At 46.8% G+C, this 19,453-nt stretch overlaps 1 protein-coding gene across 1 annotated transcript in view; it reads right to left on the bottom strand.

The window, feature by feature from the left end:
* MUC4 (mucin 4, cell surface associated) overlaps positions 1 to 19,453 on the bottom strand; it is a gene marked incomplete at both ends in the record, with an annotated part of 53,862 nt that overhangs the window by 18,661 nt on the left and 15,748 nt on the right. The window contains 3 exons of the mRNA XM_080806228.1: positions 785 to 940; positions 1,208 to 1,372; positions 2,284 to 2,417. Of these exons, the coding sequence (XP_080662354.1) occupies positions 785 to 940; positions 1,208 to 1,372; positions 2,284 to 2,417 (455 nt within the window). The remainder of the gene's footprint in view (positions 1 to 784; positions 941 to 1,207; positions 1,373 to 2,283; positions 2,418 to 19,453) is intronic.

Below are 19,453 nucleotides of genomic sequence, written 5' to 3'. Positions count from 1 at the left end.
GCAGGACAGCTTTCACCCTGGGGATCAAAGTGCCTGTCGTAGTGCATCTGCCTTCTTTGTGACTTCTCTCCAGGGAGGGGTGATAAAAGGCTCTGGTTTAGGATCCATTGAGAAGAGAGTTTGTGTAGAAAAGCTTCAGGACTCAGAAAGGTTAGCCACCACCCCAGAGAGCCAAGGGAGGCCTATTTAGCTTCCTCTGGGATATTTTTAAGCACATTGTTCAAATGTCCACAAAGGTCCTCCAGATACTGGAGGTCTTCTGGAAGCAGATGCCAAGAACTGCTTGAACGAAGTAGGTAACCAATGAACTCATTGAACCAATGAAGAAGTGGGTGACTAGACCATGCAAGGGCTGTAAGAGCTGAATCCCTGGGGGAAGACTGAGGACACCGTGTAGGCTGACCATTGCCCTTGGATGGCTCTGCCACTGAGAGCCAGAGTTGGAAGTCAGAAAGCCTCAGTTCCAAGCCTGGCTTTGTCATTTGCCAGCTGGGTGACCTTGAGCAGATTGCTTAACCTCTCTAACCATCGTCTTCTAAAATGTGGATAATAATATCAGGTTGAGTCATATATATACAATTGCCAATAGCCAGCCATTTTTGACTTACAAAAATTCTATTTCCTATGTTTCAACCCAATGAGTACTAGGTGAGTGCTCAGCAAACAGGGTGGGGGTGATCTGTCCCTGAGTTAGAGCACATGTTAGAAGAGTGGCTCCTGCCTAGGGTTCTAGGATGTCTGACTTCCAGATGGTTCACAGGGAGCTGTCCATTGTTTCACTCACCCCAAAGGTCCACTGGGCAGGATAGGCAGGGGCTTTGACCCACGTGACCTTTAGGGTCCACCTTGCTTTGTAGTTCCAGGTGTAGGTGAACTTTCTAATCCAAGACTCCACCTGCCAGACTAGCAGGTTGTGTTCATTACAGAGTGTCTCATATTCCTAGGAAAGGAAAGCAGATAAGACAAGGAAATGAGGGTCCTACCTGCAGGTATTTTCATGGTTGTGAAAGGGTATTCCCAAGTCTATGTAACAGTCCTGCTCTGTTTCCTCCCCACCCTCATATTTAAACATCATCCCCTGCCCACACAGAGCCCAGGCTTGGACAACAATAACACGTGCACACACACACACACACCGCCACATAGCCCTTTGTCTCTCTTTGCTGGCTGCTGGGGGATCCTGAATTCTGGACTTGGACAGTCTCACCTGGTAAAATATGGTTCCCAGGCCACTGGAAAAATCAGCATCATCCCAGAATGGAGCCACCAGGGCCACGGGGTCCCAGCCTGTGAAGCCTCTACGAGGGGGATTGGGGTAGGAGAAAACCTGGTACTCTGACTCCGGGAAGATGATCTGCCCATTATCTGTGAACTGGGCACAAAAGTTCTTCTGGTTAGTGTTTAGGGAGGGAGGAGGAAGGACAAAATATCCCAGCATAGGGCCAGCTCCTCAGAAGTGTGACCCCCAAAGACCTCTCTGGGTAGAACTGCAGAGATGTCAACAACTTCCACAAGATCATTTCATTCATCTCCCTGCCTGCTGGGAAAGCCCCCTTTACAAAGTTCTCACACAATGCTCTTCATCTACGGGACACTCCTCAGTTTTAAGTCCTTCCTGACATGGTAGGTTTTTCCCTGCTTCCATGGCCAACCCCATCTACAAACAGGCCCACCACAGAGCAGAGCCCTCTGGGTGAGTCCCCACAGAGCCATCCTGAGGCTCCATCCACATCAGAGGGGGCTAGACGATTGCCACACTCAGTCCCCTCTCTGGGTTGCCTTATCTTAGTGTGTCCTGCCCCAGCCCCCATGCCCACCACTGAGGCCCATGGGGACCACGACCACCATTCCGTCTCTCCTCCAGGAGACATGGCGTCCTTGGACTGAGGAGCCAGGAAATATTCATAGAAGATGTAAACAGCATTAAAAGGCAGCTTCCCAAGTAGAGATTCAAACTCATTAAAAAGGCTCTGAAAACAGTGGAGAGCTTAGTGGGCTCCCAGACCTCTCTATTGAGGTAAAGACACTTCTGTCCATGAGGGGAGGAGGGCCTTGCCTAGCTCAGTCTTCCTCAGTCAGCACCCAGGCATTAAAGAGTATAAATGCAAACTGTGCCAGAGGCAGGGACACAGGAGGTGTCTAACAAGTGTTGTTTGTTGCATTCTTCCTTCCTCTGGACCATAGTCATGGTCACAGGGTCATCTCCAAGCCCTGGATAGAGAAGCAGAGTCTGGGGAACACAGGTCACGGGTCCTGTCCTTTGGGCTGCAGCTGAGGACTCACATAGAGGTAATCCCGGAGAGAGAAGCCAAGAGGGAAGCCAATCTGGGGCTTGAAGAGTGGCGAGTTGAAGTCCAAGATCCTCTTGACAAACTCCTGATCTCCAACACTTGGCCCATAGGGGAAGAGGGGAACACCTGGGCCAGCACAAAGAAGGGCAGGAAATTCTCACAGGTCCTGACTACTTTAGGGCTGACAGAGAGCTTTCCCCAAGATGCCCCTCCACCCAACTTGGAATCCTCAAGGACTCTTCTGTCCCCCTCTCTGCTTGTATTTAACCCATCTCTTCATTTTACCCCTTCAGTGGGTACTCTCATCCTTTACCATTTTGAAGAAAAACAGGTCTTACTGTCAGAACACCAAGAAGTCATTCTGCATCTATTATGATTCTAGTAATTCTTTCAAGGGTTCAAAGACAAAGCTCCAATGTGAAGATCAGTAATCGAAATAACCATTTCCTAGAATGAGACTTATCTCCTAAGATGGTATTTCTCTAGATGCAGTGGGTGGACCCACCAGAATTTGTCCTTGGACCCCTTAGAAGTCTTTGGGCTCCAGTTCAAGAAAGCTTGTCCTAAATATTTCTCAAATGGGTCTCCTCCTTTCTTTCCTGGCGGCCTTCCCCTGGTTTGCTTGGAATACCACAGTATCTGTATACAACTCTCCTGGCCTCCTGCAAATTCATCCAACACCCCAAACACCATAGCACCATTCATAAACACAGATCCTACCATGTCCTCCCTGGTTCCCTCACATAACAGCCTCATTTCTCAATACTCTTCCCATTGTTTCCAGCACCCCCAAGTGCTTTGGATATCCTCCTCATGCAATATTGGGACTATTGTTCATATCTAGATCTTTATTCCAGCTCTTCAAGCCCTCCTGCCTGCTTGGGATGCTTCCTCTTCCCCAACTCCTATTCATTCTTTCCAGAAAGCCTCCTCTTCACCATGAGCACACCCCTACATCCCCTAGGGACCTTCCATTGTGCATGTCCAACACCCTACATTTATTCCTCTAATTGCACCTATCAAGGCAGGAGATCTTTCTCCTACTAAACTGCACCTTCATCATTTCTTAACTCCCCCTCCTAGCCCAGTGCCATGTACAAAGCCAGCCCTCAGTACTCAACTCTCGTACTGTCTCAAAATCCCCTGTGAGAGCCTGTGATCCAAGAGAGCAGTCCATGAGCAAGCAGGCTGAGGTGGAGTTACAGCACCCCCTCTAAAGGGGATATGGGAGCACCTGGACTTCCCATGGCCCAGAGGAGGCAGTTCCATGGAACCAGCTCCCCCAGCTACCCAAAAGGGCTCTCACTGGTAGATCTTACCAAGTTGCCATAACTTCAGCACCCACACCAACTCAATTCTCGCCATCGCAATGTGGAGAGCCCCCAGACCTACAGAATCACTAACCTTTCTTGGGCTTGACAGGGACTGGAGCAGGTGTTGAGTGTGTGCCTATGGATGTTCTAGGAGACAAGGCTGTACGGGTCTGGGAGGTTGTTGAGGGTGGTGATGGTGTTGTCCTTCTCTGGCTGCCTATCCTCACTGAGGTGGTGATGGTTCCTGGGCATGCAGAGACAGAAAGCTGGAGTCGGTCTTACAGTCAGAAAGTAGCAGAGTCAAAGATAGTGATACACTTCAGGAGCTGGGAGAGACAGCTAGAAACTCTCCTGTATCTTCTGCCCACACCCAAATTGATCCCTGCACATAAGCAACTGTCTTCTGGGGTAGAGGGAATAGTGACACATCACTCACCACATTCCCACTAGCTTCATCCTGTGGCCCTGCGCTCAATGCTAGCCTGGTAATGCTAGATCACCATCCTCTCACAAGCACTTAACTAGGCTGACCTGAGCCAAATGAGCCACCCTGAGAGACCAAGAACCTGGAGACCCCACCTACCTGATGTCTGGGTCCTCACAGTGGAGCTTGACGATGCTGTGGATGGTGGGAAAGTGCTGGTAAGAGACAAAGGAGTAGAAGGACCTGTGAATGGGATGGTGGAACTCCAGGTGATGGGAAAACCAGGGGCTGACAGAGAGAATGAAGAATTACTGGTTGAACTATAGAAATTGAATATGGTCTGAGCTGTGCCCATATCACTAGACGTAATAGATTCAGAGAAAGCACGGTCTGTGGATGGATGAGTGATATCTGACCAAGATGAAGGTCTGCGGCTCACACTGGAAGGCAATGAAGAGATTGTTGTCCCAGATGTGCCTGTGTCCAGGGAAATGCCCTCTTTACCAGTGTGCTCACTTAGGAAAGAAAAAGGATTTGATGTGTACACTGTTGAGATGGTGCTGGGGTGAGGTTCTCTGCCAGTCCCCGTGGTCTGACTCGTGTGGTCCTGAGATGATGCTGCTGTGTCTGGAGCAGTACTGAAGGAAGAGTGTGGTGCCAAGGTTCCCCCAGGTGCACTTGTGCTTGTGACACTTGAGGGGACCGGAGTTGCACTTGTCCCATCAGATGGCGACACGTGTGTTGTGATTTCTTGCGGGGTGTGTCTTGACACTACTGTCGTGGGGGTCTCTGAGATCATGGCAGGTGTGTTGCTAACAGTAGAAGAGGATGAAATGTCAGCGGTAGCGGCTGATGACGTGGGCATTACTGACCGTGTGGAAGTCTTGTCACCGACACTGGAAGGACTGGAAGTGCCTGCTGTCCCAGAGGTGGCTGTGTCGTGGGAAGTCGTGTCCGTGGGAGTGGATCCACGTGTGGAGGATGAAGGAGTTGATGTGATCACCGTTGAGATGGTGCTGGTGTGAGGTTCTCTGCCAGTCCCCGTGGTCTGACTCGTGTGGTCCTGAGATGATGCTGTTGTGTCTGGAGCAGTACTGAAGGAAGAGTGTGGTGCCGAGGTTCCCCCAGGTGCACTTGTGCTTGTGACACCTGAGGGGACCGGAGTTGCACTTGTCCCATCAGATGGCGACACGTGTGTTGTGATTTCTTGCGTGGTGTCTCTTGACACTGGTGTCGTGGGGGTCTCTGAGATCATGGCAGGTGTGTTGCTAACAGTAGAAGAGGATGAAATGTCAGCGGTAGCGGCTGATGTCGTGGGCACTCCTGACCGTGTGGAAGTCTTGTCGCCGACACTGGAAGGACTGGTAGTGCCTGCTGTCCCAGAGGTGGCTGTGTCGTGGGAAGTCGTGTCCGTGGGAGTGGATCCACGTGTGGAGGATGAAGGAGTTGATGTGATCACCGTTGAGATGGTGCTGGTGTGAGGTTCTCTGCCAGTCCCCGTGGTCTGACTCGTGTGGTCCTGAGATGATGCTGTTGTGTCTGGAGCAGTACTGAAGGAAGAGTGTGGTGCCGAGGTTCCCCCAGGTGCACTTGTGCTTGTGACACTTGAGGGGACTGGAGTTGCACTTGTCCGATCAGATGGCGACACGTGTGTTGTGATTCCTCGCGGGGTGTCTCTTGACACTGGTGTCGTGGGGGTCTCTGAGATCATGGCAGGTGTGTTGCTAACAGTAGAAGAGGATGAAGTGTCAGCGGTAGCGGCTGATGACGTGGGCATTACTGACCGTGTGGAAGTCTTGTCGCCGACACTGGGAGGACTGGAAGTGCCTGCTGTCCCAGAGGTGGCTGTGTCGTGGGAAGTCGTGTCCGTGGGAGTGGATCCACGTGTGGAGGATGAAGGAGTTGATGTGATCACCGTTGAGATGGTGCTGGTGTGAGGTTCTCTGCCAGTCCCCGTGGTCTGACTCGTGTGGTCCTGAGATGATGCTGTTGTGTCTGGAGCAGTACTGAAGGAAGAGTGTGGTGCCGAGGTTCCCCCAGGTGCACTTGTGCTTGTGACACCTGAGGGGACCGGAGTTGCACTTGTCCCATCAGATGGCGACACGTGTGTTGTGATTTCTTGCGTGGTGTCTCTTGACACTGGTGTCGTGGGGGTCTCTGAGATCATGGCAGGTGTGTTGCTAACAGTAGAAGAGGATGAAATGTCAGCGGTAGCGGCTGATGTCGTGGGCACTCCTGACCGTGTGGAAGTCTTGTCGCCGACACTGGAAGGACTGGTAGTGCCTGCTGTCCCAGAGGTGGCTGTGTCGTGGGAAGTCGTGTCCGTGGGAGTGGATCCACGTGTGGAGGATGAAGGAGTTGATGTGATCACCGTTGAGATGGTGCTGGTGTGAGGTTCTCTGCCAGTCCCCGTGGTCTGACTCGTGTGGTCCTGAGATGATGCTGTTGTGTCTGGAGCAGTACTGAAGGAAGAGTGTGGTGCCGAGGTTCCCCCAGGTGCACTTGTGCTTGTGACACTTGAGGGGACCGGAGTTGCACTTGTCCCATCAGATGGCGACACGTGTGTTGTGATTCCTCGCAGGGTGTCTCTTGACACTTGTGTCGTGGGGGTCTCTGAGATCATGGCAGGTGTGTTGCTAACAGTAGAAGAGGATGAAATGTCAGCGGTAGCGGCTGATGACGTGGGCATTACTGACCGTGTGGAAGTCTTGTCGCCTACACTGGAAGGACTGGTAGTGCCTGCTGTCCCAGAGGTGGCTGTGTCGTGGGAAGTCGTGTCCGTGGGAGTGGATCCACGTGTGGAGGATGAAGGAGTTGATGTGATCACCGTTGAGATGGTGCTGGTGTGAGGTTCTCTGCCAGTCCCCGTGGTCTGACTCGTGTGGTCCTGAGATGATGCTGTTGTGTCTGGAGCAGTACTGAAGGAAGAGTGTGGTGCCGAGGTTCCCCCAGGTGCACTTGTGCTTGTGACACCTGAGGGGACCGGAGTTGCACTTGTCCCATCAGATGGCGACACGTGTGTTGTGATTTCTTGCGTGGTGTCTCTTGACACTGGTGTCGTGGGGGTCTCTGAGATCATGGCAGGTGTGTTGCTAACAGTAGAAGAGGATGAAATGTCAGCGGTAGCGGCTGATGTCGTGGGCACTCCTGACCGTGTGGAAGTCTTGTCGCCGACACTGGAAGGACTGGTAGTGCCTGCTGTCCCAGAGGTGGCTGTGTCGTGGGAAGTCGTGTCCGTGGGAGTGGATCCACGTGTGGAGGATGAAGGAGTTGATGTGATCACCGTTGAGATGGTGCTGGTGTGAGGTTCTCTGCCAGTCCCCGTGGTCTGACTCGTGTGGTCCTGAGATGATGCTGTTGTGTCTGGAGCAGTACTGAAGGAAGAGTGTGGTGCCGAGGTTCCCCCAGGTGCACTTGTGCTTGTGACACTTGAGGGGACCGGAGTTGCACTTGTCCCATCAGATGGCGACACGTGTGTTGTGATTCCTCGCAGGGTGTCTCTTGACACTTGTGTCGTGGGGGTCTCTGAGATCATGGCAGGTGTGTTGCTAACAGTAGAAGAGGATGAAATGTCAGCGGTAGCGGCTGATGACGTGGGCATTACTGACCGTGTGGAAGTCTTGTCGCCTACACTGGAAGGACTGGTAGTGCCTGCTGTCCCAGAGGTGGCTGTGTCGTGGGAAGTCGTGTCCGTGGGAGTGGATCCACGTGTGGAGGATGAAGGAGTTGATGTGATCACCGTTGAGATGGTGCTGGTGTGAGGTTCTCTGCCAGTCCCCGTGGTCTGACTCGTGTGGTCCTGAGATGATGCTGTTGTGTCTGGAGCAGTACTGAAGGAAGAGTGTGGTGCCGAGGTTCCCCCAGGTGCACTTGTGCTTGTGACACTTGAGGGGACCGGAGTTGCACTTGTCCCATCAGATGGCGACACGTGTGTTGTGATTTCTTGCGTGGTGTCTCTTGACACTGGTGTCGTGGGGGTCTCTGAGATAATGGCAGGTGTGTTGCTAACAGTAGAAGAGGATGAAATGTCAGCGGTAGCGGCTGATGACGTGGGCACTCCTGTCCGTGTGGAAGTCTTGTCGCCGACACTGGAAGGACTGGTAGTGCCTGCTGTCCCAGAGGTGGCTGTGTCGTGGGAAGTCGTGTCCGTGGGAGTGGATCCACGTGTGGAGGATGAAGGAGTTGATGTGATCACCGTTGAGATGGTGCTGGTGTGAGGTTCTCTGCCAGTCCCCGTGGTCTGACTCGTGTGGTCCTGAGATGATGCTGTTGTGTCTGGAGCAGTACTGAAGGAAGAGTGTGGTGCCAAGGTTCCCCCAGGTGCACTTGTGGTTGTGACACTTGAGGGGACTGGAGTTGCACTTGTCCCATCAGATGGCGACACGTGTGTTGTGATTTCTTGCGGGGTGTGTCTTGACACTACTGTCGTGGGGGTCTCTGAGATCATGGCAGGTGTGTTGCTAACAGTAGAAGAGGATGAAATGTCAGCGGTAGCGGCTGATGACGTGGGCATTACTGACCGTGTGGAAGTCTTGTCACCGACACTGGAAGGACTGGTAGTGCCTGCTGTCCCAGAGGTGGCTGTGTCGTGGGAAGTCGTGTCCGTGGGAGTGGATCCACGTGTGGAGGATGAAGGAGTTGATGTGATCACCGTTGAGATGGTGCTGGTGTGAGGTTCTCTGCCAGTCCCCGTGGTCTGACTCGTGTGGTCCTGAGATGATGCTGTTGTGTCTGGAGCAGTACTGAAGGAAGAGTGTGGTGCCGAGGTTCCCCCAGGTGCACTTGTGCTTGTGACACTTGAGGGGACTGGAGTTGCACTTGTCCCATCAGATGGCGACACGTGTGTTGTGATTTCTTGCGGGGTGTGTCTTGACACTACTGTCGTGGGGGTCTCTGAGATCATGGCAGGTGTGTTGCTAACAGTAGAAGAGGATGAAATGTCAGCGGTAGCGGCTGATGACGTGGGCATTACTGACCATGTGGAAGTCTTGTCACCGACACTGGAAGGACTGGAAGTGCCTGCTGTCCCAGAGGTGGCTCTGTCGTGGGAAGTCGTGTCCGTGGGAGTGGATCCACGTGTGGAGGATGAAGGAGTTGATGTGATCACCGTTGAGATGGTGCTGGTGTGAGGTTCTCTGCCAGTCCCCGTGGTCTGACTCGTGTGGTCCTGAGATGATGCTGTTGTGTCTGGAGCAGTACTGAAGGAAGAGTGTGGTGCGGAGGTTCCCCCAGGTGCACTTGTGCTTGTGACACTTGAGGGGACCGGAGTTGCACTTGTCCCATCAGATGGCGACACGTGTGTTGTGATTCCTTGCGGGGTGTCTCTTGACACTGGTGTCGTGGGGGTCTCTGAGATCATGGCAGGTGTGTTGCTAACAGTAGAAGAGGATGAAATGTCAGCGGTAGCGGCTGATGACATGGGCATTACTGACCGTGTGGAAGTCTTGTCACCGACACTGGAAGGACTGGAAGTGCCTGCTGTCCCAGAGGTGGCTCTGTCGTGGGAAGTCGTGTCCGTGGGAGTGGATCCACGTGTGGAGGATGAAGGAGTTGATGTGATCACCGTTGAGATGGTGCTGGTGTGAGGTTCTCTGCCAGTCCCCGTGGTCTGACTCGTGTGGTCCTGAGATGATGCTGTTGTGTCTGGAGCAGTACTGAAGGAAGAGTGTGGTGCCGAGGTTCCCCCAGGTGCACTTGTGCTTGTGACACTTGAGGGGACTGGAGTTGCACTTGTCCCATCAGATGGCGACACGTGTGTTGTGATTCCTCGCAGGGTGTCTCTTGACACTGGTGTCGTGGGGGTCTCTGAGATCATGGCAGGTGTGTTGCTAACAGTAGAAGAGGATGAAACGTCAGCGGTAGCGGCTGATGACGTGGGCACTCCCGACCATGTGGAAGTCTTGTCGCCGACACTGGAAGGACTGGAAGTGCCTGCTGTCCCAGAGGTGGCTGTGTCGTGGGAAGTCGTGTCCGTGGGAGTGGATCCACGTGTGGAGGATGAAGGAGTTGATGTGATCACCGTTGAGATGGTGCTGGTGTGAGGTTCTCTGCCAGTCCCCGTGGTCTGACTCGTGTGGTCCTGAGATGATGCTGTTGTGTCTGGAGCAGTACTGAAGGAAGAGTGTGGTGCCGAGGTTCCCCCAGGTGCACTTGTGCTTGTGACACTTGAGGGGACTGGAGTTGCACTTGTCTGATCAGATGGCGACACGTGTGTTGTGATTCCTCGTGGGGTGTCTCTTGACACTGGTGTCGTGGGGGTCTCTGAGATCATGGCAGGTGTGTTGCTAACAGTAGAAGAGGATGAAATGTCAGCGGTAGCGGCTGATGACGTGGGCACTCCTGACCGTGTGGAAGTCTTGTCGCCGACACTGGAAGGACTGGTAGTGCCTGCTGTCCCAGAGGTGGCTGTGTCGTGGGAAGTCGTGTCCATTGGAGTGGATCCACGTGTGGAGGATGAAGGAGTAGATGTGATCACCGTTGAGTTGGTGCTGGTGTGAAGTTCTCTGCTGGTCTCTGCGTTCCGTCTTGTTTCATTCTGAATAGTTGTCAAAATTCCTGGAATAGAAGAAGGAACAGGTACTGTTGAGGCTCCTTCTAATTCAATTATCATTGAGACTTTTGAGGTGATTGGAGTAAGATTGCCCGTTTCCTGTTGTAATTTGTGTTTTGTGTTTCTTACAGTGGTATTTTTTGAGCTGTTGCCTTCCACTCTTCTGACATTTTCATAGTTTTGTGATTGGCATTTCAGTACAATTTTTCACAAGGGGTTCTACTTGGTAAAGTCCATTCAGTTGTGAGGTGTTGAGGATTATTCACTTTACATAAGAATGAGTGTCTTATGAGACATGGGATTCTACTTCTGTGAAACTGTTGAGTTTTTACCTATTTTTGTACATGTCCATATCCATATCATAATGCCCCGGGCTAAATGGCTGTAAGGATTTATTTTTTTAACGATGGCTAATATTTTTACTCACATGTTTATGTAACAATTAGTCTTAAATTATATGGTAACAAATGCTTGTGGTAGCAATTTGTCTCCATTAGCAGTTAGTTTAGAAGATAGTAATGGAAAATGGTGGAGTTGACCTCCTACTTTCCCCATACCCGGGTTACAAGTCATCACCCATGTACTTCAGTTTCAGATGAATGTTTTATTTAAAATACACCCACAGTTCATGTACTCAACAAATTTCAAATTTTCACCCATCCTATACACGTATTTCTCAAGCACTGCAAAGGCGTTAGGTAGCCTTCTCTTCTTTTCCCAGCCTCTCTTTATTCTCCTTAATCCAGTGTTTATCCCTTCAGTTTCCTTCCCAATTTGTGTCTTCATCCCATCAAAACTTTTTCAGTTTTAACACCTACTGTTATTCTTGTGATCTTGTTTTACTCCTTCATTTCTTTCTATTAGTCCATCTGAACCATGCAAAAAATTTACTGGCCTATCAGAAACTTCTCTGGAGAGCAAGAATTGGTAAATAGTTGTGATCTTGTATGTTTGAATCCGGACGTGCCTAAATACATTTCCTATTGACAGCAAACATGTCGACCACTTGTACTGTCTTAAACAACTTGTTTATTCAGTGTTAAGCATTTGGAAGTACACCCAATAATACAGCAGAATGTGAGGACTCAAGTTTGAAGTGACTCCTTCTTCTGTGGAATAGTGTGGGTTTCTGTCATGGGGGTGGGAATCCTATCTTCTATTCAGGTAGTTATATTTATTTCATCTCACTCTTCCTGAGGACCTTCCTTGTGGGTGATTCCTCTACCTACAATCCAGAACTTTTCTTCCCTACTTTACCTTTTCTTCTTAAGTAGAAGTCAAATTAATTCTATTTGGTTTTCAAAATCATGTGGGTTCTGGGCTCAGGTCATCCCCATTTCTACAAACCTAAGCCAGCTATTTCTAAAGATCCAGTCACTTTAAATTGTCATATGGGCCATGACCTGTGCCCCAAACTACTTTTAAGACCAACAAAACTGTTTTTATGTTCATTTTTTATGTTCATTTCTTACAATCAGAAGGGAAAAAAATCAATGTGATAATAGTGAATATATAATAATTAATCTATCCTTGGCCACATTTTTCTTTAGTCCAACACAGCTGTAAAGTAATTTTTTTAATTTTTTATTTATTTTCAGCGAAACAGTATTCATTGTTTTTTCACCACACCCAGTGCTCCATGCAATACGTGCCCTCCCTAATACCCACCACCTGGTTCCTCCGACCTCCCACCCCCCGCCCCTTCAAAACCCTCCGGTTGTTTTTCAGAGTCCATAGTCTCTCATGGTTCACCTCCCCTTCCATTTCCCTCAACTCCCTTCTCCTCTCCATCTCCCTATGTCCTCCATGTTATTTGTTATGCTCCACAAATAAGTGAAACCATATGATAATTGACTCTCTCTGCTTGACTTATTTCACTCAGCATAATCTCTTCCAGTCCCGTCCATGTTGCTAAAAAGTTGGGTATTCGTCCTTTCTGATGGCGGCATAATACTCCATAGTGTATATGGACCACATCTTCCTTATCCATTCGTCCGTTGAAGGTCATCTTGGTTCTTTCCACAGTTTGGAGACCGTGGCCATTGCTGCTATAAACACTGGGGTACAGATAGCCTTTCTTTTCACTACATCTGTATCTTTGGGGTAAATACCCAGTTAGTGCAATTGCAGGGTCATAGGGAAGCTCTATTTTTAATTTCTTGAGGAATCTCCACACTGTTCTCCAAAGTGACTGCACCAACTTGCATTCCCACCAACAGTGTAAAAGGGTTCCCCTTTCTCCACATCCTCTCCAACACATGTTGTTTCCTGTCTTGCTGATTTTGGCCATTCTAACTGGTATAAGGTGGTATCTCAATGTGGTTTTAATTTGAACCTCCCTGATGGCCAGTGATGATGAACATTTTTTCATGTGTCTGATAGCCATTTGTATGTCTTCATTGGAGAAGTGTCTGTTAATATCTTCTGCCCATTTTTTCATATGATTGTTTGTTTTGTGAGTGTTGAGTTTGAGAAGTTCTTTATAGATCCTGGATATCAACCTTTTGTCTGTACTGTCATTTGCAAATATCTTCTCCCATTCCGTGGGTTGCCTCTTTGTTTTGTTGACTGTTTCCTTTGCTGTGCAGAAGCTTTTGATCTTGATGAAGTCCCAAAAGTTCATTTTTGCTTTTGTTTCCTTCGCCTTTGGAGACATGTCTTGAAAGAAGTTGCTGTGGCTGATATCAAAGAGGTTACTGCCTATGTTCTCCTTTAGGATTCTGATGGATTCCTGTCTCATGTTGAGGTCTTTTATTCATTTCGAGTTTATCTTTGTGTACGGTGTAAGAGAATGGTCGAGTTTCATTCTTCTACATATAGCTGTCCAGTTTTCCCAGCACCATTTATTGAAGAGACTGTCTTTTTTCCACTGGATATTTTTTCCTGTTTTGTCAAAGATTATTTGACCATAGAGTTGAAAGTATAGGGATAGAGGGAACATTCCTGAACTTCATAAAATCTATCTATGAAAGACCCACAGCAAATATCATCCTCAATGGGAAAAAGATTGCAGCCTTCCCGTTGAGATCAGGAACACGACAAGGATGCCCACTCTCACCACTCTTGTTCAACATAGTATTAGAAGTCCTAGCAACAGCAATCAGACAACAAAGAGAAATAAAAGGTATCCAAATCGGCAATGAAGTCAAACTCTCTCTCTTTGCAGATGACATGATTCTTTATATGGAAAACCCGAAAGACTCCACCCCTAAACTTCTAGAACTCATACAGCAATTCAGTAACGTGGCAGGATACAAAGTCAATGTACAGAAATCAGTAGCTTTCTTATACACTAACAGTGAAAATACAGAAAGGGAAATTAGAGAATCGATTCCATTTACTATAGCACCAAGAACCATAAGATACCTGGGAATAAACCTAACCAAAGAGATAAAGGATCTGTACGCGAGGAACTACAGAACACTCATGAAAGAAATTGAAGAAGACACAAAAAGATGGAAGACCATTCCATGCTCTTGGATCGGAAGAATAAACATTGTTACAATGTCTATACTGCCTAGAGCAATCTATACTTTTAATGCCATTCCGATCAAAATTCCACTGGTATTTTTCAAAGAGCTGGAGCAAATAATCCTAAAATTTGTATGGAATCAGAAGAGACCCCGAATTGCTAAGGAAATGTTGAAAAACAAAAATAAAACTGGCGGCATCACGTTACCTGATTTTAAGCTTTACTAAAGTAATTTTTTTTAACAATGTGAGGACCCCAGGAGGGCAACAGTGCCTAGGGTCCATGAAAGTCATTGTATGGCCCTTTATCTAGACCACCTGAACAAAAGCATGGACCCATCGGTAAAGAGATAGGCATCATAGTAGAAGTTCATTTATGACAATCTAACTTCATTTAATATTTTGCATTAGTTCAGTAACTTAAATTGGTTTTTTTCTCCAAAAATCATCTTTGGTTCCCCTGAAAAACATTTTCCCCCTTGCAGTTATTGAGATACAACAACAAATCCAGTTTCAACAAACTTGAAGTATTTAGGTCTTTCCTGAAAACCCTTTTCCATTTACCAAGAGATGTTGTTCTCTTAAGTATTATGAACATCAAGACCAAGATACTGCTCCTTCTTTGAAGAGAGTTCTTTTCTCCAAGGTGACAATAGCCAATTTCAATATACTTACTGGAAGAAGGAGATTTTTCATGATTAGCCAAATTCAAAATACTCAAAGGATGATTAATATTTAGAAGAAAGGGGGTGGGGAGAGGGTGGTTGGGTTATGGACACTGGGGAGAGTATGTGCTATGGTGAGTGCTGTGAAATGTGTAAGCCTGATGAGTCACAGACCTGTACCCCTGGGGCAAATAATATATTATATGTTAATAAAAATGATTTTAAATAAATAAATAGAAGAAGGGGCTTCTCTAGATGATTGAGGGCTCTGACATATATAGTCAGGGCCCCAACAGTAAATTTCTCAACTACATGTGCTAACTTTTAAAAAACCCTATAATGTGAATGTCCCTTTTAAAAGAAAAAGACACAGTCAATTTTTCAAGAAATTTGGAATAAAATTAAGTTTTCATCTTTTTTATTTGACTTGAAGTGGCCAGTCTTTCTTGCTGAAGTTGCCAAATATTTCTTCCCTTAAGACAGCCCTGAGAGGTCCAAAGAGATGAAGACAAGTTCCTTCCCTATGGACAATAAAAAGTGTCTATGTGGAAGGAAGACATTCAGTTGCACAGCACGGCACGCATCCCTGACTAACTAGCTGGCACTGAGCCTAAATGAGCCCAAGGTTGAGTCAGGACAATAAAACCTGCTCCAGGTCGGAGATTTAGATATGCCTACAAGTAAACTTGAAGGAAAAATTCTGCAACAAGAGCTCAGTGTCCAGGGGCAAGAGTCCTATAGAGTGACTATCTCAGGACTCTAACAACCCACAGCAGTCTTCCTTATGAAGAGGGGGGCAAAGTTAGACTAGAACGGTTACCAGACCGTTTTAAGTGCCCCAGTGGGAGAAAATGTTAGCTCTTGCAACCTGAACGATAACTTTTTTAAACAAACAAACAAACAAACAAATCAAAGGTCTACTTTCCCCCTTCATTTCTAACATTTGTTCCAATCTAGCAGAAGCCTAAGGAGTGAGAGTACGTACTCTACATTTTTCATTTTATAACACCTTGTTAATTTAACTGATCATGCCTATTTTTTTTTCCATTTACTTGCTAGGCAGAATATTTAAATACCAGCCTGTTTGGTTTAAAATATTTGACTGTCCTCCCACTAGTCACAGACAAATTCTCAGTCAACCAGTAGAGCAGACTATCCTCCTGAATTTTATCTTTAAGGGTCTTGGGTCTTTTAGAGCAAAGAAGAAACCAAGAAACAGTGAGTCTCTTTTGTTTTGTTTTGTTTCTTTCAGGAACTTATTCTTTTTTGTTTTCATTGGCTCCCTAGGTATACTCAAACTTTTTTTTAACCTTGGTGTTCCTAACTAGTTGGAGGGATGATGTTGGTGAACATCGTCAAAAAGACATGACACACTCCCCACCCCCCATTGACCCAAGAGCTGGACCCTGGGCACTTGCAGGCTCCTTGCCCCTCCCTTTATCCTGGGAATGTGGGTTCCATGTCCATTTCCTACTCCCAGAGGCTGCTCCAAGGACAGCCTTAGGATAGTGACGTAGTGTTGGAAACACCTGCGGGACATATGTGACTGAGCCCAGTTAGGGCCTCTCTATAACCTTGTAAGATTTGGCAGGCAGGTGCCAGGATCTATTCATCTTGGTGCTGCCCAAGACAAGCCTGTACTTAAGTTTCCTTTGCTATTATTAAAACTGTCACCTACCAACCTGGAGTGGCCCACCTCTTTCTTGGGTCTCTCTCGACCCTCTGAGCACAGGGGTCAGTTTCAGATTACACCTGGGAAGTTCACAGGAGGGTCACAAATGAGCAGATGAAGTTCACAGAGAGACGAAGAAGAAGGTTCAAAAGCAGTTCCTGGAGTTGACTATAATTCCACCACTTTCTCTTCTTAAAGAAAGCAATTTGGATGGGGTGCCTGGGTGGCTCAGTGGGTTGAGCCTCTGCCTTTGGCTCAAGTCATGATTTCAGGGTTCTGGGTCCTGGGAGCAAGCCCTGTAGCAAGCTCTGCTCAGCAGGGAGCCTACTTCCCCTCTCTCTCCTCCCCCCTCCCCCCCCCCCCCCCGTCTGCCTCTCTGCCTACTTGTGGTCTCTCTCTGTCAAAGAAATAAATAAAATCTTAAAAAAAAAAAAGAAGAAAACAATTTGGGCATTCAGGTTAGTGCGAATGATTATGAGTCAGCTTTAATTTATTAAAATATAAGTGACTCAAAAAAATATAAGTGACTCACTTGCCAGCTTCTGTGCCTTTTTTTGTTTGTTTGTTTGTTTGTTTTAATTTAAGACTTTATTTATTTATTTGACACAGAAAGAGAGTACAAACAGGGGAAGCAGTACGGAGATGGAGAAGTAAGCTCCCCGCTGAGCAGGGAGCCCGACACAGGACTCGATCCCAGGACCCCAGGATCATGACCTAAGCTGAAGGCAGGTGCTTAACTGACTGAGCCACACAGGCACCCCTGTGCTTTGTTAATAGTAGTTAATGAAAGGTGACATACTTCTAAGCTGGCATGGACAGACACATGGAATGAGCTGCAGACTGAGCTTGGAGGTCCTTGGGTCCCTTTTTAACCCTCAAATGAGTCTGCTTCAACTTTAAAAGGAGACTTCCTATATTCAGAATGATGAGTAGATTTGCTTATAGGACTTCCAATTTTATGCCTGAACTCTCTTCAGTAAAGTTGCAAAACTTGTTTTCTCCAGATAAGGTTTAGATTAGAAAACATCCCCTACACAATTATTATCAACTTTATTTCATTTTCCTAAGAACATAAATAAGAGCATTGCTCTATTACCTGACTTTGAGTCACCAGACAGAAGTTACAGACATGACAGAATTACTAAATTTATTATAAATTCTTGGCAATTAATATATTTTCAGAACCTGCATCACCTCTGTTACAATCAATATCAGCAGCAAAAGTTTCATGATAGCATAGCCCAATTTTTTTTAAGTAAATATTTTTGTTTGTCTATAACTGTAGTACAACTCCGTTTCCAGCAATATGGAAGAAGAGATAAGCCTTTAAGGGCAAAACCTGCAAATACCAGATAATGTGTGCAGAGCTGACTGAGATCAGAAGAAAGGAAAGAAATACTCAGGAGTGAAAGAGCTGAAACCTGAGATGGTAAGTCAGTCTCCCACAGGATCTGCAGCTCTTTGAGATCTAGAGCGTTGAGTTTTAAAGGCTCCATGGGAAAAGGAGACACATTCTCAGATCAGGACACTGTAAATTGAATATCTCCTGCATAAATCTGGAACCCTCAGAGAGAAGGTGAACAAAAAATTCAGAAAGAGGGGCACATAGGTGGCTCAGGGGGTTAAGCCTCTGCCTTTGGCTCAGGTCATGGTCTCAGGGTCCTGGGATCAAACCCCATATCAGGCTCTCTGCTCAGCGGGGAGCCTGTTTCTTCCTCTCTCTCTCTGCCTGCCTCTCTGCCTACTTGTGATCTCTGTCTGTCAAATAAATAAATAAAATCTTTTTTAAAAAATCAGAAAGAAAAAGGAAAAGAAAACTGAATGGGGGATATAATTAAGAGAAGAATAGAACATACTGAAACAGAAACAATTGAAAATAGAATCAACAAAGCCGAAAGTTGGTTCTTTGAAGATACAGTAGACAAACTTCTGGCAAGGTGAATTAAGACAAAGAAAGAAAGAAAGAAAAGAAGATAACAGAAAGGAAGAATATTAGAAATGAACTTAACTTTGCATCTTAAGGACCTAGAAAAAGAAGAAAAAACTAAGCTCAAAGCCAGAAGAAGGAAAAAGTAATAAAGATTAGAGCAGAGATATGTGAAATAGAGAACAGAAAAATAGAGAAAATCGATAAAACCAAAAGTTGCTTCTTTGAGAAGACCAGCGAAATGGATAAAACTGTAGCTAGGTGGACTAAGAAAAAAAGAGAGAAGATTCCAATTACTGACATGAGAAATGAAAGTGGGGATATTACCACCAATTCTACAGAAAGAAAAGATCATAAGCGAGCACTGTGAACAGTTCTACACCAACAAATTAGATAACCTCCACGAAATGATCAGTGTGTTTCTGAGAAACACAAAACCTGTCAAGACTAAATCATAAAGAAATAGAAAATCTGAATAGATCTATAACTTGTAAGGAGACTGAATCAGTGATCAAAAATCTCCCAACAAAGAGAAGCCCTGGACCTAATAGCTTCTGGGGAATTCTACCAAACACTCAAAGAAGAGCTAACACCATCCTTTTCCAACTTTTCCAATAAACTGAAGAGGAAGGAACACTCCCTAACTCATTCTTTTTTTTTTTTTTTTTAGATTTTATTTATTTATTTGAGAGAGAGAGGGAGTGAGGGCGAGAGCAGGAGCAGAGGGAGAAGAAGAAGCAGATTCTCCACTGAGCAGAGAGCCAGATGTGGGGCTCAATCCCAGGACCCTGGGATCACAACCTGAGCTGAAGGTAGGCACCCAACTGACTGAGCCACCCAGGCGCCCCACCCTAACTCATTCTTTTAGGCCAACATTACCCTGATAACAAACCCAAATACACTACAAGGGGGAAAAAATACATCCCTTAGGACCAGTATTTCTTACGAACACTGATGCAAAATTTTTCCACAAAATAGAAGCAAGCTGGATTTAGCAGCATATTAAAAAGATTATACACCATGACTAAATGAGATTTATTCCTGGAATGCAAGGATGATTCAACATACAAAACTTGATCAATGCAATACACCACATTGATAGAATGAAGGTGGGAAACAACATGGTCATCTCAATTGATA

This window comes from Martes martes (assembly GCF_963455335.1).
Source record: "Martes martes genome assembly, chromosome: 1".
NCBI lineage: Eukaryota > Metazoa > Chordata > Mammalia > Carnivora > Mustelidae > Martes > Martes martes.
Note: the sequence above shows the minus strand (reverse complement) of the source record. Positions and strands in the feature narration are given on the sequence as shown.